This window comes from Pelobates fuscus, chromosome 2 (assembly GCF_036172605.1).
Source record: "Pelobates fuscus isolate aPelFus1 chromosome 2, aPelFus1.pri, whole genome shotgun sequence".
Taxonomy (NCBI): Eukaryota; Metazoa; Chordata; class Amphibia; order Anura; family Pelobatidae; genus Pelobates; species Pelobates fuscus.
The window spans coordinates 423,979,378-424,002,445 of NC_086318.1; the positions used below are offsets into that span (position 1 = coordinate 423,979,378).

The 23,068-nt window shown below is 39.1% G+C and overlaps 1 protein-coding gene across 1 annotated transcript in view; it reads right to left on the reverse strand.

Annotated features, from left to right (window-relative positions):
• Positions 1–23,068, reverse strand: part of KIF16B (kinesin family member 16B) — a 303,581-nt gene that overhangs the window by 208,255 nt on the left and 72,258 nt on the right. The window contains exons 7-12 of the mRNA XM_063444040.1: positions 21,465–21,607; positions 18,988–19,156; positions 18,618–18,749; positions 14,327–14,502; positions 10,349–10,414; positions 8,478–8,537 (exon numbers count right to left, since the gene is read on the reverse strand). Coding sequence (XP_063300110.1) covers positions 8,478–8,537; positions 10,349–10,414; positions 14,327–14,502; positions 18,618–18,749; positions 18,988–19,156; positions 21,465–21,607 — 746 coding nt within the window. The remainder of the gene's footprint in view (positions 1–8,477; positions 8,538–10,348; positions 10,415–14,326; positions 14,503–18,617; positions 18,750–18,987; positions 19,157–21,464; positions 21,608–23,068) is intronic.

The following is a 23,068-nucleotide window of genomic DNA, read 5'->3' on the forward strand; positions in this document are numbered from 1 at the left end:
CACTATGTGAATAGAAAAGATTGCATTTGCAATATGAAAGGTAATAACATATGAAGACACGCAGGTTTCTCAAACAGTAGGACATTTGGGTCAAGGTATTGAGACACGCAGATCCCTTAGTTATAGAACCAGGAGACACACAGGTCCCAAAGCGAAAAGAGGCCTGAAGCCCCACATGGGAGTTTTAGGGATACTGCCTTACTGGCGGCCATGTTGTATTTATCTCATTGAAATGTAGAAGTTGCTCACAAAACATGACAATGTCATTCACATGAGTTAAATAATGTTCATAAAACTCTAGCCATTTTCATTTAACTCAACGGATTAAAAATTAGGAGCACAGCAGTAGATTGTGTTGATTTTCCTGCACCATGCCGCCCATGCATTTATCAGAATAAATGTATTCTTAATCAAAAAACAAGCATCAGCTGGGTCACATTGCAACATCCCTTCATCTAACAGATAAACTAAAAGAAAGCAGGCACATGGTCGAGGGTATACTAGGGTCCACTCGTGCCACCCAAAATTTATTTATGAAGAACAAGATAAACCACAAACCTTTGCTTTAGGGCAAAGGGACTATCCGATCGCTTGTGGATATATGTTGGGTCTTGCAAGTGGATGGATCCTTTGCTTACATTTGGGTCACATGCTTGTTTCTGTTAGTTTACCGGTTTGATAACAAGGAAAGATAGATGCACAGTGTGAACAACAGTGAGGAAGTAGTGTTTGAACTTGTTTTAAACCTTGATGGTCTTTCAGTAGCAATATCTTGGTCTTTTTGTTATCGTATTAGCCTTGTATCTAAGAAAGAGTTACAGGACGTCATATAAAGTGTGATAGAGCCGTGTTGTAGCTAAAGCGAAACATCTCAACAAACGAAATTTGGAAAAATACTAAGTGAATGCTTTGTGGCACTCTTACCTCATTTTGTGCAATTATATAGACTAATTGGATAATCGGTAGTAAAACAAGATTAAAACCCTGTAGAACAAAACCCAAGATCTGCATCAATGGAGGACACTCTTTTTTCCCCTGTGCCTGTGTATATTTGAATCTATTCACAGAGAACGCTCTTCATGATGTAATTTGATGCAAAAAATGTTTAGGCAAAATTTGGAAGATGGATAAAATTCTGTTCCCATGGGTTTATGCATTCAGAATAGAAGATCAGTCAGGGATTAGGAATTATTTTAAACATTTGTTATCGTTCATTTCTATATAGCTAAGCCCCGCAGGCGGGTTCAGAAATGATAAAGAATGTGCGCAGCTGTTCACAACTCACAACTCCCAACTCCCATTAAACTAGCCATCAGAAAATCCACGTGGATAATTCTGTGCTTTACGAAAATCCTTTTCTGGCATTCTTTGTATTCATCTGATTTAAAAGAGTAGGAAAACATTTATCTTACCTCTAAGTGAGTTCAAGAAATATTTTAATGTAAAATAAAATCAGTGGCTAAAATAGTACACTTTTAACAACACTGCACCTGTGCAAAGCAGGTGTTTATGTAGTTTTTGCTTAAAACTGTTATGACCCAGGTATAATCTTTTGGCTAAAGACACATCAACACATCTGCTGGAGGGCATCCTGGTTCTTATTGTACACAACCAACACGACGCACATCAACTCTCTGCATGAGGAATTCATACTGCTAGCAAAATGTATTTCTGTTGAAACTGCATGAAAAACATGTACCACTCGGAGATCCTTAAGAGAAGGCAATCACAACACTATAATCCAAGGGCTCGTATAAAAACTCCCCATTCAGTTTTCAGTGGTTTGTTCTATAAGTCCGGTAGTATCCAACTGCCCCACAAAAAAATTGCTGCTTTCCTGCAATACCGACACAAGTGACAATGGGAATAATCTAATGCAGATAAAATCTTTATGAAAATACTCGGGTTAACCGTGTTTGTATTTCCCTAAAATTTCAACCCAGTCAAAAGACATAATGAGACAAAGTAGGGACTTTTTTTCCTCCCCCTGACTAAGGTTGACACTAGGTAGAGCTACCACCATCAAACCTTGTAATTTTCCCGAGACTTCGCCAGTGATGGCTGTAAGGAAATTATCTCTTGCAATGGAGGATACGGCAGTCTTGCAGGACCCTCCATGTCAGGATTACCGTTTGATCCAGCACGTAGAACTGTATAGCACGGATGACAAATAAGTAACGCATTACCGGTCCTTAGAATGGCCAGATTTAACATACATAGAATAGTCAAAAATACTAGCCGAGGTCAAGGAACATAGAAAGGGACACAGCGATGAGGAAAGCCAGGAGTCAGGATACCAGAATATAGAGAAGTCAAATAAACAAAGCCAAAGTCAAAAAACAGGTAGAAAACTAATAACAGGAACGCGCTCTCGGACAACCACAAGGGAAAGCACGACAGGGCACTGAGCAGGATGAGAACTGGGCCTAAATACCCCTCCTTTAGTTCTGATAGGCTGTAACCGGCCTTTGACCCCAAATTCAGTCACCAGGTTTCATTTGCATAATTGCTGCTCAGCATTAACCCGTCTGTGGATTAGGTTGCTGCTCGGCACAACTTTTCCTGTGTGGACAGTAAATGTCATTAACCACATTTCTATAAGCGGATGAATACGTGACACTCCATAGATCTCAGTTTTTTAATATCACACACGCGCGATTGTGCAGCGTTTGTGTCGGCTCCTGGAGAGCTTAAGAAGAGTAGAAGTAAGAGGAAAACTGCTCCCGCGAGAGACTGGATGAGATAAGTGTATCTCATGGTCACCTGCACCCCAGCCACCAGACCTCGAGTGGTGAGGACTAATTCATTTTTCAATATAATGGAAGGAAAATTCTAAATGCTTATCTACATATGTATGATAGATCCCTGCCGAACAGGGGGTTTATGAGTTTTACACAGCTTCATCATGCCATAACAGCATTCGATCATAGCACTAGTCCTATTATTCTTCAGCGATTAGAGTCCACAGAAAAAAATATATATATATTTTTAGTGTAGCTTAGCAAGTGTCCATGTTATTAGCCTTACAGATCATGGCTTCAATTTAATATTTTTGGAAAAGTGTTTCAAATTATTTTATATTTTAGGGCTAAACTTCTAAAATGATTTAATATTTTGAAAAAATATATTAATGTTTTGATATATATGGATTGTTTTATATAGGATATTTTTTATCATTTAAAAATGTTGACAAATTTGTTTGAAAAACGTATCCCAATTTTTTTTTTTTTTTTTAATAAAAATCATGGCCCATGTTCGATAAAAGAAAGAATCATTTCTGTACCAAATATACATTTACTGCAGCACAACCCACTAGCAAAGAAGAGATTTACACAACAGTGTAGAGTGATTTATTTTTTACGTAGGCGGTCAGTTTTCAATAAATGGTCATTACGTGCCAGACTCTTCTCGCTCATGCTCACACCCTTTTCACACTACATGCAAGAGAAGATACAGTGTTTAACGGTGTCACAATGTAGCGGTAAAAGAAGCAGCATGTGGATAACTGCCTCGCTGACAGCTGTTGCAATAGCATGGATTTTGACAGCTCCAGAAATTGCTTACCCATGTGCTACATGGCTCTAATGGAGAAGTGCTTTTTGCCAGCCCTGTTTTACCATTGTATTTAAACGCTCTGTTAAATGGGGTGCAAAATCCAGCAGGAGGATAAGTAAAGGGGTGAGTGTGTGCTCAGTCACGCAGAACAGCAGATGTAAGCACACACTGTGTTCAAAAGAAGGAATCAAATGGCTTTTGTAAAACTAACTTTACAAAACATTTTAAGTATTTATGTAATGGATATTACGCAGAGCAACCTAGAAAAGCACCGTATCAATTGAGCGAAGAATTACTTCTTTCAGAATTAGGTTTGATAATATTTCCTAAAATTCTTCTAAAGGGGATTGTTTTGTACTGAAAAATATGCAACAGTTGGGCTAAAACAGACAATCTGGAACAACAGCTGGACTGGAGATTCTTTTTTTAATTTTTTGGCCAGAACATCAATTCTGGGTAGGATTTTGCCCTTCAGTTTTAGTGCACCAAGAGTCACAGTTTGGTGAATAAACTATTATAACCTACCTGCAGCCATGGAGGTGATTACGTATACAATACGTGCCCAAATCTAACTTATTCACTTCTCAGGCTTATAACATGTGTGACAAATCCATCTGTATAGACTTATATTGCTGGTTCGTCTGTTTACCTTGATTTCAACCGGCCACCCAGGAGAGGAGTGTGCTGCTCGTTAACTCATTGACCTCAATTAGAACGTTGCGGTTAACCGCAGACACCTCTCCATTCCATTCGAACAGGTGGTCGTTGTTCGTATGCCGACCACGAGGCGGCGGCCATTTTGGGACACGAGGAGAATCAGCGGTGTTCGGTGCAAATCCTATGGAACTAAAAACGGATACTTTATCTGCCGAACACCGCTGAAAGCTGCCGCCCGCCTTCTATTTCGTGGAGGCGTACGAACACCGGTCAGTTCGGGAGTTTCTATCCTTTGTATGGACTTTTCCCAGGTAGCCGTCCCATGGAGTCATTCGTATACCGAAGGACTTGTGAAAGACTTTGACTCCATGGCGATTGAACTAGGTACATCGGATCTGAGCGCTATTCGGTAGGAATATGCACTCAGATCCAGGCTATCTGGGGATACGTTACATGAACCATATGCAATCTGTATTTCTGAATTTATGTATTTTATTGTATTTTTCTTATTATGTTTTAAAATGGTGGCTGTCTCTATCCTGGGAGATAATTGGATTTCTTCCCAATTATCTCCGGGATAGAGAAGACAGATTTATGGGTAAAATGGGAAGGGCTTATATTGCAGCCACTGCGATTGGCTACTGTCCAATATGTTTTACAGTCTTCCACAAGGTCCCCTAGGGGAGTGTCCACCTTGTGGAGACCCGCATAAATACCGGGCAGGTAGCCCCCATTAAACACATTCCTGTTTGACCTTCAAGACGGAGCTTGGTCTCATTTGTGGAGGGATTTATTATTGGGACAGTAATTTTCGTATTTCTAGCTGTGAAAGGATTTCGGATGGTTTGCTGATGGGGAGTTGCCGTGTTCGTATGCTCCGTTCGGGAGTTTGACGATCGGCTGGATTAAAACTGCATTTCTGGAGAGAGGGGATTATCTACTATGCGGCGGCTTCATTCCCCTGGTGGTGAGTGTCGTAACAACATGTATCCAGATCACCCCTTTTAAAGATGGAGAGGAAATGCACAGTCACTGCATTCTTCTCCCAACACTTTAGCCCCCAGTGTATTTTATTTTTTTAGTCTTTGGTGCTACGGCAGAACCTCGGAACTCAAACTTAACCCATTCCAGAAGACTGTTTGGGAACCAATTTGTTAGAAAACCGAATAAAAAAGATTTGCCATAAGAATTTATGTCAATTAGATTAATCTGTCCCAGACCCACAAAATAACAGCATTTTAACACATATTTGACAGTTTAATGATACATTAAATGCATAAATTATACAGAAAACCAATAAAACACAATGTAAATATAATGAAAATGTAACTTCATTTTACCTGTCAGCTCTGTTCGCAGACAGAATGGAGCGCTGTTTGCTATGTCTAGTGCTAGGAGGCCGATGCATCATACCAACGAGGTTCCAAAGCGGACGAACAAGTTTAATTTTGTTCTAATACTGAGACATTTTTTTCCTCAAATATTTTGTTTGAATACCAATTTTTAAGTAATGGAGCATTCCAGAAACTAGGTCATATTTCAGTAGTCCAGCTCTATCCCACAGTGGATCAGTTCCCTATGTCCCATAGCCACTATATATTATCAAATCCCCTTTTATTCTCCCAATCACTCAATGTCAAGTTTAAATTCTTCTTCTCAAAACAAGTCTCCCTACCGATGTAGATTCCACACTGCCTTGTCTATTCGCTACTTATGCTCTAGTGAAACACTAGATGTGTGCAACATATCAGGAGATGTGCGTAACGCCCTTGGCAAGTCAGACCTTCAAAATCAATCACTACCCTCTAGCAGTCAGTAATGTCTAGGGGTGTCAACCTTACCAACTGGATCGTAAGTTCCCCAACACGAGCACTGACCACAATATGCTAAAGAATTATAAACTCAGGTCTACAAGATTGATAACTATTCTTCAGACACACACTCCTACAAGGGCCATCAACCTCCGTGTGTATTTAGGGGCACTCGTATCAGGGTTTCAGCATCACAGTTTTAAACCATCACTTATGGTTTGTATTGGGCAGCAGAATATTGAAGAAAAAAAAATATGTGCACAAATCAGAAAACTACTGCTTATATGATGTGCAGTGTGACAGCGAGAGATTAAGACTGGGTGCTTTCGCTAGTGGGAAATTAAACAAAAAACGTAATTCACAATTGAATTAGGAATCTCATGCGTTTACTTTTAGTGATTCCCTGCTCAGTCTCTGGACAGACATTCAACACTATCAGACAATTCTATCAAACCATCTGCCCAGCAGTCTCCATTTAGTCCTCACTGCTTGGGATTCTTTTCAAATCGAGGCTCTGTTATTTTGGAAATCAACCAAGCACATCCATAAGCATTGTAACATTACACATGAACAATCTGCACATAAATTACCATTATTAAATTTACTTGTGGTATAAAAACTAGGGGCTCATACAGATGTAGAAAAAAGTAAAAAATAATTTAGCTTATTAATCATTTGTGCTACCCACAAGGCTCTTTTGTAAAGCATATGAAGGTCAAAAACGTAAAATAAAATACAGCTCAGATTTCTTAAAACTCCCAAAGGTGGCAACTTTAAGAAGATGGAGTGCGTATCTCCACCTTGTGTGTCATTTAGTAGAAGGACTTCATGTAATATGAAGAGATCATGGCTCCCATCAGTCTCCATTCTATTCGCTGTATAAAGTGCTGCTGCGTTACACTGTAACACCACAGGCAGAGTCATTACTACATCAATTATATCTGAAAAATGGTACATCTTTATACTATATTTAAACTGCACAGTACTATAAATATCTAAATAACCAATCTCGCCACTGTGCATTGGAGGAGCCTGGTTGCCTGCCTGCTGCCTTTTGACTATTGACCGGCATTTAAATACTTTATTTTCCTATGCAGAAAGGTCTATTCATGTATTTCTGCCCGGGAGTTCGGTAGATTCCGATCAAACAGCAGTCTATTGGCCTCCCAGGAGCCGCGGTTAGCTGGCAGTGGCAGGCGCCGTTAATTGGCCGCCCAGAAGCCGGCGAGCGCCACCAATTGACCACCCAGTAGCTGCGGTTAACCGCAGCTTAATTATCTATTCCGGTGGCCACGGCTACGCATACTGAACACTGGATGGCAGCAGTCTGCAGTTCCCACGCGGCCAGTTCATTCACGGATTTACTGAATGAACTCATTTAACCCAGATAGCTATGCCATGGAGCCTATTCGTGTAATAAAAGACTTTGGCTACATGGCAATTGAACTGTATGTGTGTGGTCTGAGCGCCATTCAGGAATAATGTGCGCTCAGACCTAAGCTATCTGGGGATATGTTGCATGTCTGTATTTTATGTAATAAATGTAACCTTGTGTATTTTATTGTATTTTACTGTCTTTTTACTGCCATGTGCTTAATGGAGTTTTGCCTCTGTCCTTGGAGATAATTGGATTACTTCCCAATTATCTCCAGGATAGAGAGGAGGGATTGTGATCTCATTATGGGAGTGTTTTACTGTGTATCACGTGTTTATTGGTTGTTTTACAAAACCCTGTGGGTGGTACTAATGTTTAAGAACGTGGCATGTTATACAAAAAGCCCCCCTTTAAAAGGATTGGAGTAACCCTTAACAATGTAACCATCAAATCATTTTCATTATAATTAAACATTTAGGAGACAGGCAGACTTGCTTTTTTTCATAATCCACAAGGGCTCATATTACTTTGGTTGATGTGCATCCTGACACATTTGGACTCACCACTGAGATTAGCGAGTTACACTCCCAATTGGTACTTTCTGCCATTTTAATGACAGCAACTGAAATAGCCACAGTCCAGAACTGTAAATCCCACTAATCTCAAACAATGAGACATGTAGGATCCCAGTGCTGCCCTTACAAACAATCACTACACTACTATAACCTAGCACAGTTCACTAGAAATGAACCCCTGCAATACTCCAACATAGCACACTACGATCATTAAACATTAACCCTTACACTACCCAAGCCGTTAAAGTAGCTTGGTCAATTACATTCGGTTACAGCATTTGATGTTGGTCCAAAGCACATCCATTAAACCACCATATATCACACAAAGCGCATTTATATAAATCAGATACTGCCTGGGTCCTTGAGATTTCACTTTTCCCAAGACCTGCCTTCATGTTGCCAAATGCATGACTGATACATCCGGATACATTTAATCGTATGTTACATTGCACAAGATAACCACACAAACCAAACAAATTCACATTCCAGCGAGCAATTTCTTACTTTTAGTATATTTTGCGTTTCGTTCCATTTGTTCGTCCATTCCTTCGTCAGTTCCTTTACCTGGAAGAAACAGAAATGAAGCAATTGAGACTTTCAGACTCCATAATAAAATACAATGTTTCCCAACGGTCCTAGACCAGATACATTCCTTTACACACATCTTCAAGAGTAAATTCAAGGATATATTGTTTTTTTACTCTTTAAAAGAAAAGCTAGGCTTTCTATTACATCGTTTAGGAAGGCAATTCTGGGCAGGGATTTTCACGAACGTCTGAATGGCCTAGTACCAAATGGGGACAAACCCATCATATGCTGTGCGGGTCAAATCAGACTGCAAATTCTGGACATTGTTCACATGGTGAGGTGTAGGTAATGTTTATTTCAGTGGAAAGTGGAAAGTGGCTTGGGGACCCTTAGTAACCCTGGAGGGTAACCCTGGAGGTGGACTCATGGACAATTATTAAGTTTAATACTTTTGGGTGGTGGGGGTTGTAATGTTTTTTTTTTAATTCTTTATTTATGGTGTGTAATACAATACAAGCAAGAATCAGAGTGGAGTTCTTAAGTACTACACATTTTGTTTTTGTTTTTAGTTTATAACATATACCGTTACTTGAAACGTAACATACGCTACTAGAAGGTAACTGGTAATGTTGTTTTAAATAAAAGAGGGACTCAGTATTGATCTCCATTGATTGATGAAATACAGTTTCAATGACCCTATACCAGCATACATCTGTACTAAAAGATGCACAATTTAGAACCCTTAAAATTGCCAGGGAGCAAAAATAATCTAGATAAAGGAAAACAAGTGGAACAATCAGTACCATAGCAAGATCATACAGTTTTAATGCTTATTGCTTTTATATTTTATCGTTTCAGCTACCTCATTTTTTTTTTCTCCCAAGTAGGTGAAGTGACCCTTAAAAGCCAGAACAGCAAGAATTCCCAGCACAAATTAGTAATCACTGAAGTAAGAAAGTCAATTTTGATGAGCGATTGGTCCCTGATGCTTTGAGTCACTAGATTTGTTTTGGAATACCGAACTATAATTTTAAGGAGCTGTCAATATAGCTTGAAACGCCAGAGTATTGAAATTAGTTCAACTGCGTTCTCAATCAATGTGCGAAAACCCATTTAGTTGTTTAGCAGCATCACATGCAAGGTTATACTAATATGCACAGATTTATAACAGGAGGACAAATCCATAAAGGATACGGCAAAAAAAATAAAAAAATCTTTGTGTTATATTATTCCAAAGTGTTTTTTTTTACCAAATGCCTGACATATTTCAAATCCACAAACATCACTACACAGAAGATAGATTGCGATGACAGACGAGAAGTACTTGGCCACCTCGATGCCTCAGTAAATCTGTTCAAACGCGGCCATTCTCATTTCAAGTTTCTGTTCGTGCAAACTTGTTTGACAATTATTTTTTTGCGTTGTTATTTCCATTGTACACTGCTAAGGAATATGTTGGTGCTATAAAAATATAAATTCTCTTTTATAACATTTTATTTCTGAATTTAATTTATTCGCTTTCAGTGTCTTTGCCACTCCTGCTGGAATGCAAGTGTAGCAACGTTTTTTTTACTGAAGTGAGAATTTTAAAATCGCAAAATCATGGAAAACTTAGCCGAACAGGGAACATTCTTTTCGTCTGTAATATTTCCAGTTCGACTATTTTTATCCTCAAATTAAAAATAAACTTTAGATTCTCACTTTTTTTTTAAATAACCCTGCAGGTATCATACACTTTTTTTTTTTTTTTTAATAAAATGAGAGTGGTTCAATAGGAATTCTCCTTTGGCCAGTTTGTCCGTTTCTGTTTATTTAGAACAGAGAACTTACACTCTATAAATACCTACCCTAGCTTCGTTCTGCAGGAGTTTTTCTTCCATACTTAAAGCAGTAGGGGAATCCAATAGTGCAATCTGAAAGCCAAAAATAATATATGCATTACACATATATAAAAACAGATTATCAGATTAAATTTAAAAAAAAAAAAAGTAATTGGTCATTTAAACAATAAATATATGCTTAATAAGAGAAAATAATGCACATAACACCCCAGCATAGCCGTGGCTGCAATATATGTTGGCACAGCACATGATAAACATTATAGCACTGTAATCTGTTTATTAGAGCACAGACCATGTGATAGATAGACAAACAGGCTTAATTTATGTAATTACAAATGTGTTCACGGTAGATCAGCGAGAAAAGGATTGTACGAGCAGATACTTCGTCCTAATTTGTATATGATTTTAAGATATAGTTATGTTGGGCATGAGTTGCAACAAAATAAATAGGAGGAAGAGGCACCACTTTTTATGCATGAAAGAGTGTGTGTCTCTTTCAGGGCTCTTTGGGTTTGGTGGCCACAGGGTGCTGCTCCCTGGTTTGGTGGCCACAGTTTTACTTACCTCCAGCTGTGCCATCTTTGTCTTGCAGGTCCTCTTCAGTTCTTTGAACCTCAGTTGCCTAGAGCCATAAGTGTTGCTGAGGTCTATGGAGAATCTTTTGAGACCGCTAGATTCTACATAGATCAAAGCCTGAATTCCACAGCTGTCACTTGTGACAGCTGCTGAGATTGGACAACAGTTGATGACGAAGCACCATCTATGTCAACCTCAGGCTTATCCATAAGACAAAGTAATTCCTATTTTGTCTTATGGTATCTTTAGACTACAGCCAAGCCGGGACTTAACTGGAGTATTTCACCATACGTGAGCACACCATTTCCTTTTTTCATTAACTTATAGTCAGAATAGATAGGTTTGTTTTTCTTCTCATTTTGTATATTATTGTGATGCTGTAGGGGGACATTAAAGACTGAACTGATAAGCATTTGCTATAAATCTTGACTTTATAGTAGCTCCTTGACATTACCCCCTTCGCATACATTCCCAATGCTATAGAGTTCTTGTAGCCGTTTAAGTTACCGGTTAGCCATTTGAAACCTAACCCACTCACATCTTATAACTCCTTTTCAAATCCTCTTCAAAATTTTTCCATGTAGATAGATATACAACTACTTAAGGACGGTTTTATAGTTTATTAAAAACATAATTTAGATGGTTTACCGCTTCTTTATAGATGCTTAAAGGGAAACTATAGTGCACTGCAGCTTTCCTCCCTGTCAAAGCTCCCCGCTCCCAACCTCTACTTCAATTCTTTCCTATGGGGATTCCAGTGATGCTGGAAGTCCTCATGTATAGCAAGAAATTGTCCAGCGTCATTCAAGCAACCAACAGACAGCCGCTAGAGGAGGAGTTAACGCTAGCAGGTAATTATTTAAGTTTAAAAAAAACTGCAATAATTACATGCTCAGGGTTAAGGGTGATGGGACACTGCACACAGACCACTTCAATAAGCTAAAGTGGTCTGGGTGCCTACAGTGTCCCTATAAGAGAAATAGTGTCTTTAATGCAATATTTAGTAGATAGTATTCAAGAAACACATTGTCCATGTATATCCTAATGATTATTTTTAAATAGGTTTAATAACCTCATCTGTATGTTGCATAATCTTGATTTTATTGCAAATTTGTATTGAAGTACTGTATAGGCCTATTTTGCTGAACATTATTTTTCCCCCTCTTGGCGAGGAGAAAATATTTATTAAAAATGTTTTTGTACAAATCCTTAAAGGAACACTATAGTCACCTAAATAACTTTAGCTAAATAAAGCAGTTTTAGTGTATAGATCATTCCCCTGCAATTTCACTGCTCAATTCACTGTCATTTAGGAGTTAAATCACTTTGTTTCTGTTTATGCAGCCCTAGCCACACCTCCCCTGGCTATGATTGACAGAGCCTGCATGGAAAAAAAAAAACTGGTTTCACTTTCAAACAGATGTAATTTACCTTAAATAATTGTATCTCAATCTCTAAATTGAACTTTAATCACATACAGGAGGCTCTTGCAGGGTCTAGCAAGCTATTAACATAGCAGGGGATAAGAAAACCTTAATTAAACAGAACTTGCAATAAAGAAAGCCTAAATAGGGCTCTCTTTACAGGAAGTGTTTATGGAAGGCTGTGCAAGTCACATGCAGGGAGGTGTGACTAAGGTTCATAAACAAAGGGATTTAACTCCTAAATGGCAGAGGATTGAGCAGTGAGGCAGCAGGGGCATGTTCTATACACCAAAACTGCTTAATTAAGCTAAAGTTGTTCAGGTGACTATAGTGTCCATTTAACGCTAAATAAAACCATCCATCTCTATGAAAAAGGTTTGGGCTGAAAACATGCCCAGTACTAAAAAAGGAGTACGTGCTAGGCAAAAGGGGGGCTTTATTAGCGGATGAGGCCAGTGGTATATTTTTACAGTTTAGAAAGTATTTAAACAAATGGAAGAAAATGCCCGATATTATTTTTATCTTTTGCAACAATTAATTATATGCATAAAAATGCATATTTGGACACAAGACTTTACCTTTTAGGGGGGGAAATGCTGTTTATTTAGAAATATATGTGCAATAGAACCCTATGAAAGTATACATTCTGAAAGTTTTTAGAGAAACTGCAATATTTACAGTTCTAAGACTGCCCCCAGTCTGTGGGAGTCACGGCCAGCGGAGAAGTCACTAGGGCTGCAGAAACTGAAACAAAAGTGATTTAACTCCTAAATGACAATGAATTGAGCAGTGAGAATGCAGGATCATGATCTATACACCAAAATCGTATCATTAAACTAAAGTGGTTTTGATGCGTAAACTGTTCCTTTAACTTAATGTGAATTATTTTCCAGCCAAACAATGAAGAAAGGCTGAGAGATGCTGCATTTGGAGCCCTAATTTCTAAGCTATTTTACATGAAATGTTACATAGCTGAAAAGAGACTTGCGTCCATCAAGTTCAGCCTTCCTCACATTTGTCATATCAAATATATAATACCCGTATGTATTTTGTATCACACTCCAATACAATAGTTTGCCAGACACGTCTCTTGGGAAATCTCTCCCTTTTTGGCATGTCCACGCACTGGTCCTAAACCGCAGCAATTGAAAGCATGTGTTAACATACCAAGTCTATCTCTAGTTCAATAAACAGAGACCACGAATATTCTCTGAACATAAATAATGTAAATGAAACATAAAATATCTAGCCATATTCTAGTGCGATACTGTGATTGTAGGAATAAAAAACAAAAATATTAAAACCTCAAACATCTACAATGACATCAAGTGAGAACATGTACTATATGTTCTGTTGAAGTACAAAAGGAACATAGAAGAACCCAAGCCTAAAATAACGAAAAAAATATACACACACACACACACACACACACACACACAAACTTCTTTGCTCCAACTTGAGCATACATTTAAGAAGTAATGTATTACTGTCCACTGCAAAATCACTAAATATTAGTGGTTCTGAACACGTTCCTCAAGGCACACAAGCAGTCCAGGATTTAGGCACTTTCTAATTCTGTTCCAGTGGAGAAGTTGACAAAACATGGACCACTGATGTGCCTTGAGGACTCTATTGACTCTATCACTGTTTTAAAGTCCATCAATGCAAAACCAAGCCACAAGCCTTAAAAACAAAACGATAAACACACAACACACAAAAAGTAATTTTCATGGAAAAAAGTAACAAAATAAAAACTGTGCAAGCATAAACCAGAGATGCCATTGTGCTAACCACTGGAAATAAACTTTAATACTACTAAGCTGGCTTATTAGTTTCTTGTCACTTGTGAACATCTGCATGTAGCACGGGTTTACTCCAAGGCAAGTACATTTAATGAAAAGAGATAATGATCATATTAAGACCTTGAAATAGATAACATTACACAGATAGAGTTAATTATAACTTGAGAATTAAAACCACTAACCTGATTCCCCTGAGCGAGCAATGCTTTCAAGCGAGCGATCTCAGCTCGAAGCTCCCGAATTAGTTTGACATTAGCATCCTCATTAATAGTGGGCTTGTTGATGATGTTTTTGGCTCTATTTGCATAGCGAAGTGTACTTAAGGTTTCTCCATAATTGATATCAGCAGGTGAAATAGCTGTGAAAGAAGAATTCCAAGTCAAATTAAGCAACACCTTAAGCTTCAGTGAACAGGAATTTTAATAGTTTGCAATGTGAAAGTCAAATGGGTTTGGGGGATTATTGGAATAAGTAGTTCAGTTTTCACATTTCACATTTTAATTCTACTATATAACCAGAAAATAATATCTGATCAAACCATAGCTGCACCCAGTGGATATTATTTAAAAAGGTTACAACTATAAAAAAAATCAAAAAAAAAATCAGTTGAGATTAATATTTCACCAGACGAGAAAAAAAAAAATAAAAAAAATTTGATTGAATATAAAAAAAAAAAACTTTACCCTTGAAATGTTCCATGACGCGAAGAGAGCTACATACAATCCAGTTTTGTAAATATTTGTATCTATTACTTTTGCAAATCAGCAATATTGGTTTTGTAACGGAACACATATCATTAGCAGTACACACTGCATACAGAATAAGTCTCCATAGTTCTAGACAGAAAGGACTCCAACAACTCTACGTGTCAGTTTGTATGGACAATGTAGACTGATCAGCCACAATGTTGAAACCCCTGACAGGCGAAGTGAATAGCTTTGATTATATCATTCCAACGGAACCTGGGTTGGATATAATAGGCAGCAAGTGACCAGTCAGTGAAAAGATCTCAGTGACTTTGACAATGGCCAAATAGCAATAGCTAGATGACTGGGTCAGAGCATTTCTAAAATGGTAAATCTTGTGGAGTGTTCCTGGTATGTAGTGGTTAGTACTTATCAAAAATGGTGCCATGAAGGATGACCAGAGAACCAGCGTCAGGGTCATGGGCACTCAAAGCTCATTGATACACATTGGGAGTCAAGATTAGCCTGTTTGGTTTGATGACACAGAAGAGCTACTATAGCTCAAATTGCTAAAAAAAAAAAAAAAACTTAAAGGAACACTATAGTCACCTGAACAACTACAGCTTAATGTAGTTGTTCAGGTGAGATCTATAGCTCCCTGCAGGCAATCTGATGTAAACACTGTATTTTCAGAGAATATACAGTGTTTACATTGATTGATAGGAATACCTCCAGTGGCCGTCACTCAGACGGCCACCAGAGGGACTTCCTATCACGCAGGGCCCTAAAAAGGCCCTATACACGTCAGACGTATTAAAATACGTCTGACATGTGCAGGAGAGAGAAGGCACTGTGTGCGCGCCTTCTCTCTCCAGCCTGTCAGTGGAGGAGGGGGGCGGGCAAAGACCGCGAGCTGAGCTGTCACTCAGCTCAGCTCGCGTCCGCGCACACCGCGCGCATGCGCGGTAGTGCGCTCAGGACTTCAGAGGGCGGCATGAATGCCGCCCTCTGAAGTATGTGCGCATGTGCGGCAAAGCCGCGCATGCGCACAAGGGAGCAATGACGCTTCCAAATGGAAGCGTCTGAATGCTCCCTGCTCGCGCCCGCCTATTTCGTCATTTTGACGAAATTGGAGGCGCGGCTTCACGAGGCTCCCGGCGCTGGAACCAGGTGAGTAAAATTGCCTCCCTTTAATGCTGGCCATGATATAAAATGTCAGAACACAGAGTTTGGTGTGTATTGGGCTGCATAGTTACAGACCGATCCATCACCAAAAGTGCCTTCAATGGGGATGTGAACATCAGAACGAGACCATAAAACAATGGAAGAAAGTTGTCTGGCTTGGTGAATCCAGTTTTCTTTTAGATCAGGTAGATGGCCAGGTGTAGGATCCACCGATATTGAGGTACTGTGACGTAGTGGTGGACTTAACACTACATGGCCATATGGTGCAACTGAATCACCATATTTTGTTGCCAAGATATGTGATTTTAAGTAGCAGTGTAAAATGTTAAATTGTATTTTTGTTTTTGTGTGCGTTCTGTTCCTTAATCTGTATTTTGTATATATTTTGGTCTTTATGGCAGCACCACTTAGGTGGAATTGGGGGCACACCCGGAACATGCAATAATTTTTTGGCGTATGTCGCTGACCTGGGGAAGAGATGACAGCAGGATGCATAATGCGGCAGGAGGCAAGCCGGCGTACACAGTGTTATGTTCTGGGCAATGTTCTGCTGGAAAACCTTGAGTCTAGACATTCATGTTGATGTTACTTTGAGATGTACAACCTACCAAGAGGTTTTGCAATCCCACATACACCCATTAATGGCAATGGTGTTCCCTTATGGCAGTGGCCTCTATCAACAGGATAATCCAACCTGACACACTGCAAAAATTATTCAGGAATCAATTGAGAAATACGACAGACTTCAAGGTGTTGCGTTGACTCAAATTCCTCAGATCTCAATCTGCTTGAGCATTTATGGGTTGTGCTGTAACAACAAATCCAATCTATGGAGGGCCCACCTCGCAACTTACTGGACTTAAGGGATCTGCTGCCAATATCTTGGTGTTGGATACCACATGACACGTTCAGAGGTCTTGTGGAATCCATGCCACAATGCATTCGATCTAACTACGCAATGTCAGGCAGGTGGTTTTAATGTTGTGACTGATCAGTTAATATTTAAAGGAACATCAGATTAGATGCACACCACTGATAACTTAAATAATGTAAATTATATATTTTACTTAAAGGAACACTATAGTCACCTAAATTACTTTAGCTAAATAAAGCAGTTTTAGTGTATAGATCATTCCCCTGCAATTTCACTGCCCAATTCACTGTCATTTAGGAGTTAAATCACTTTGTTTCTGTGTATGCAGCCCTAGCCACACCTCCCCTGGCTATGATTGACAGAGCCTGCATGAAAAAAAAAAAAAACTGGTTTCACTTTCAAACAGATGTAATTTACCTTAAATAATTGTATCTCAATCTCTAAATTGAACTTTAATCACATACAGGAGGCCCTTGCAGGGTCTAGCAAGCTATTAACATAGCAGGGGATAATAAAATCGTAATTAAACCGAACTTGCAATAGAAAAAAAAGCCTAAATAGGGCTCTCTTTACACTGCAGAGGATTGAGCAGTGAGGCTGCAGGGGCATGTTCTATACACCAAAACTGCTTCATTAAGATAAAGTTGTTCAGGTGACTATAGTGTCCCTTTAATTCTGTCTTATGTAAAAGTCTCCTATAATTCAGAAAATTATATCATCTGCAGTGAGGGGAAAAAAGCATTTGATCCCCTGCTGCTTTTGAACCCCTAGCAAAGAAATGATCAGTCTATAATTTTAATGGTAGGTGTATTTTAACAGTGAGAGACAGAATAATATCCAGAAAAATTCATTTAAAAAAACTTATAAATTGATTTGCATGTCAATAAGTGAAATAAGTATTTTACCCCTTCAACACAGTAATTCACAGAGGTCAGACGTTTCTTGTGGTTGGCTACCAGGTTTGCACACATCTCAGGAGGGATTTTTTCCCACTCCTCTTTGCAGATCATCTCCAAGTCCTTAAGGTTTCGAGGCTGATGTTCAGCTTACTCTACAGATTTTCTATGGGATTAAGGTCTGGAGACTGGCTAGGCCACTTAATGTGCTTCTACTTGAGCCACTCCTTTGTTACCTTGGCTGTGTGTTTTGGGTCATTGCCATGCTGAATCCACAACCCATTTTCAATGCCCTGGCTGAGGGAAGGAGGTTCTCACCCAAGATTTGAGGGTACATGACCCCATCCATCGTCCCTTTGATGCGGTGCAGTTGTCCTGTGCCCTTAGTAGAAACGCCCTCAATCATAATGTTTCCACCTTCATGTTTGACGGTGGGGATGGTGTTATTGGGGTCAAAGGCAGAAATGCAGAGCCAGAAATCTTGACGATTGATAGGGGATCAAATACTTATTTCACTCATTGACATGCAAATCAATTTATAACTTTTTTGACATGCTTTTTTTTTTTTTATTATTCTTCTGTCTCTCACTGTTAAAATACACCTATCATTAAAATGATAAACTGATCATTTCTTTGTCAGTGGATAAATGTTCAAAATCAGCAGGGGATCAAATACTTCCCCCCCCCCACTGCATGTATTGTATTCTTTCCACAAAACAACGGAAGCAGAAAGGGAATGCTCTCCAACCTTTTAAAGCAAATGTTAAAATAGTGAATACATCCATAGTAATAATTATAGTGAATGTTCCAACATAAAAATGTAAAAGCTTACTGGCTATCATTATGGTTTTCGAGTTTCCTCCCAGGCTATCCTTTAACAGCCACGTCAAGACGGAGTCACGGTAAGGCACAAACACTTGCTTTTTCTTTGTAAGGTGGTTGGTTGCATCCTGAGATAAATCAGCTGGGAATGAAACAAAATGAAATAATTACACAAAAGAAAAAAAAAAGGAAAAATATATGAAACATGTGCATACAATCCCTTCTATTCCGTTTTACGTGTTTAAGTCCTTCACAAACTTCCAGCACAAGAGCAGAAGCAATGTCTACAATAATTCTAAATGGATACAAAATCCAACATTCTCAGCATTCTACCCACAATCATGAAAAAGAAAAATTACAGAGGAAATATAGACGTGTACCTAAGGCAGAAATTACATTTCCCAGAGTAACTAAAGATTTGTTAATATTTCCTCCTTCCTTGAGCCGCACGCCCGTGGCACCGGTTGCATCTGCTCGTTCACTTCCAGCGAGATCCACTAAATGAATCTTGCTAACGGTTTCACACGGCATTTCAGCGTCAAATTTAGCCTGATGGGGAAACAAATTAAACCAATTAAAATAAGCATGTTACATTCAACTCACTGCAAAAGGAGCACTGTCAGCATTTATAACAATACAAAAAGGGAAATAATTTTGGAAGAAGCATTGAGAAGAGGATTTTGCTATGGATTTCAGCAGTTTACATGTATTTAGATTTGCTGGGGGGTAGATAAAGACTAAATCTATTCTAGTCTGAGGCTACACAACCGACCTCCATCTGGTCAGGTTTCTATTTGGACAGGGAGTTCAGGAATTAGGGAAACATTTTCCTTTCTGTCATTCAGAGACTCCTTAAAATTAGAAAGAAATTTCACAAACTTGAAGGAATTTGGCGCATTTTAAACACTTTTAATGTAAACAGAGGCCCAATTCTCAAAATGTGGATGATCCCTGAATTTCAACTCTATAACTGGATAGCAAACGCCTTACAGATCTATTGCTGTACAGACATGTTACAAAATCACTAAAGACAAGTTATAAGTTGTTCCTTTGCTATGTTTTGCTGCGGTACTATAATGTTGTACCCAACTCACGAACTGATTACCTGAACCCATTCGTTAAACGAACAACGGACCACCCGGTCCCTGGCGTGTGCCGCCACTTAACCCCGGTCACCTTTCTAACAACCGAACGGCCGACCACCCTACGAGTGGAATGTGTCTCCAATTGATCGCCTAGAGAGTTGCGGTCTGCGATTAACCGCAACCTAATGGACGGCCCCAAGGCATTTACATTCATGCCCCATCTCCTGATACAGGAACTACCGAAAGGTTCACGAACCGGGACCACCTACAGTTTGGCATGTGGCCTCAATTAGAACGTTGAGTTTTGCGGTTAACCGCAGGTTAAGTACCCTTTCCCGGCGGTCTACGTTCGTCTCCCGAACAACTGAGACATCCAGTAACAGAGCGGGGATTCGTACAACCCTCAAGCTGTTACTCGTTCCACGAGTTTGCGGTCGAGGTCCCGCTGCCTATTGACTCACTTAAAAACATGGCCGCCATCTCAAGCTCAGGACCAAAGACACGAACGGACTTTATAACAATGAAACTGAGTGTACAATTCGTGGGTTCTGGGCGCTCTTCAGTGAACTATTTCGCCCAGACCGGGGCCATATAATGAATGGTGGAATGCACAAATTATGTATAAAACTGTTGAATTTATGTATTTTTAACCTGTTTTTTAAGTAGCAAGAAAGCATGGTATTTTGGGCGCTTGGAGATAATTACATTGTCACAACCGTTGTATTCATTATCTCCAAGCTGGGCGGTGACAAATTCAAAAGATACAATGTATTCCTATTGGTTGACCACTTGTATTATCCATGTATTCCATCAGGTCCAGTGGGGGTTGTCCCTGGACCTGAGATTTTGCATAAATACCGATACCTGTGTGCCATTAAAGCCAGTTCTTGCTTGACCTTCAAATCGCAGCCTCGACTCGTTTTGTGGGGACCAGGGTATCCTAGCTGTACCATAGCTAGTGAGATTGTTCTTCTAGTATTACAGGTTTCCTTTAAACCTGCACTGTTAAGAGCCTATTGCAAATCCACACAGGAAAGCAATGAATTAATTCTTTCCTAAGAGGAAGGCCTAATGCTCATGGCACTCACTGCACATCCGCATTAGGTTGCCCCCTACAATGACATCGGAGGACATGGAGACTGAGTTATAGTTGAGGGACCTCGCTGCTGCAATTGGGCAACATTAGTTTTAACCTTGTATTGCCATGAAACAGGGTAGCTGTGGGACAGGGACACACAAAAGTGTTGCTTAAAGTGACACCAGAAGGCCCAGCGACTACAAGTAGCCACCCCCAGAAAAAAAAAATTCTGCAGCACATTTAATGTAGACACATTGAGTGGGTTCACTGTGTAATTTAGTCGCATTACATTTAACATAAAATATACTAAGGATCCGACACAAAGCAGGTTTCATCATGCATTGTTTTTTTCCCCCTTTTTAAGTGCATTAAATGTATCAACATATTGTTCTGAAAATTGAATTTATGTGGTGAGTTGTGATATGACACTTGATGAATGATATTTGCATATGTATGTTGAATCCCATTCACCACCCACAGAGAACTTGTCACATCTGGCACAAGGAGGAGATTACAACATACATTTGAGGAAAGAAAAGCTACTGAATGCATACAAGAATCAGAATTTTATGTAGAATTGTTTTTTTTTTTTTTTTGCTTCCCTGAGGAACATATGGAGAGTTTGGAGATATGGAGATTCAACAAAAAGAAAACTTCACAGACCGTAAGCCACGTAAGGTTAAATGCTCCGTACCTGAGTGAAGTTGATGGTAAAAATGGCATGAGATCGGCTGCTCACATCATTCATTCCAGTGGCTGCTGTTGTTCGGTTAATGTTCCCAGCATCCATTAATTCTTCAACGTCACTATAATTCTGAACTAGATGTTTTGACAGATCTAAATATGTGGAAGCAAGATGGAGGGGAAACAAATCAATGTGAAAATGTGGGGGGGGAAGAAATGACAAAAGTCTACCAAGTTCAACCCTGATGCCCATTCTTATTTGCTGTTGATCCAAAAGAAGGCAAAAATAAATGTAAAACTAGAAAAGCTACAATTTCTGGGGAAATTGTGTGAAGTGTTCTTGCCTCCACCAGTAGTCTACAACTGGAGTGGGCGGAGTAACTGCTATTATTTATTTATATAGCACATTTAATTGCAACGTTGTTGCCCAAAGTGCTTCACAGTTACATTAAAACATACATTTATAAAAACATTAGCAGGTGTCCAAAAGGCCCTGTCTATGACATCACTTGCTGCTCCAGTCTGGCACAGGTCAGAGTATTTTGGCGGTTGTCATCTTCAAACGGTCATATTTTACAAAAAAAAATACACATCCTACAGCGAAGATCTTTATATTGTGAGAATCACAAGACCTAGACCTACATTTTGATGCATAGTATGTTTCTGAAGTATTAAAAATGAAGGCACAGTCGCAGTTTAAAAATTGCCCTTCAAGTTTGAGCTGGCTAGAGTGAAGTTTCAATGAATGTCAATGGACGGCGTGAGTTGCAAACAAATGGTCATATTGTGAAAACTATCAGGACTATGGCTTAGCCGTGGACATTTCCAGTGGCAGCAGGGATAGCTGAACGTTTTGATATACGATTTGTGTAGGTGGGCTTGAAAATGAGGGAATGGTGGCAGTTTAGAAATCATGTCCTGATTTTTCAGCTTTTGCCAGCTCCCACTCTAGTTTTGAACATTTTGCCATTCATTCCTATGGGACCAATTTTGCCACAAGAACGACGATATTCCGTGAACCATTCGGCGAAACGTTCCACAAAGTAATAGCACACCAATCGGGAACAATCCGCACGTTTTGGTATATTTTTGTCTATGTAGTGTAAAAACTGTGGGAGGAGTTAGGGTGGTAAATTTGGCTATAATAATAATAATATATATGTGAGATAACATTAAGTGGTCTTGCTATGCAAAAAAATACAATTGTAGCCATTATCAATTATATCACAAAAAGGAGGGATAAATCCTTCTTGACTCAAAATGGTAATCAGATTTCTCCTCGGATCAGAAACCTGTTTGCATACATATCAATTATATCCTTGAATATTAATTTATAAGCCTTTTTTAAATTATCTATAGAATCTGATAACACAACCGCTTTAGGCAGAGTTACCACATCTATCATTCTTACTGTAAAGAACTCTTTCCTCAGCTGTAAGCAAAAACACCTTCCGACCTCACTGGGAGACCTTGTCTGTTTTATATTCCTGCTAATAAATAGATTAGCACATAGCAATTTGCACTGACAATGAATATATTTGTATAGTGTATCTCCTCTGAGGTGCCTATTTATCTAAAGAAATTATTTTTTTCTAGCCATAACTAAAGTTTCCC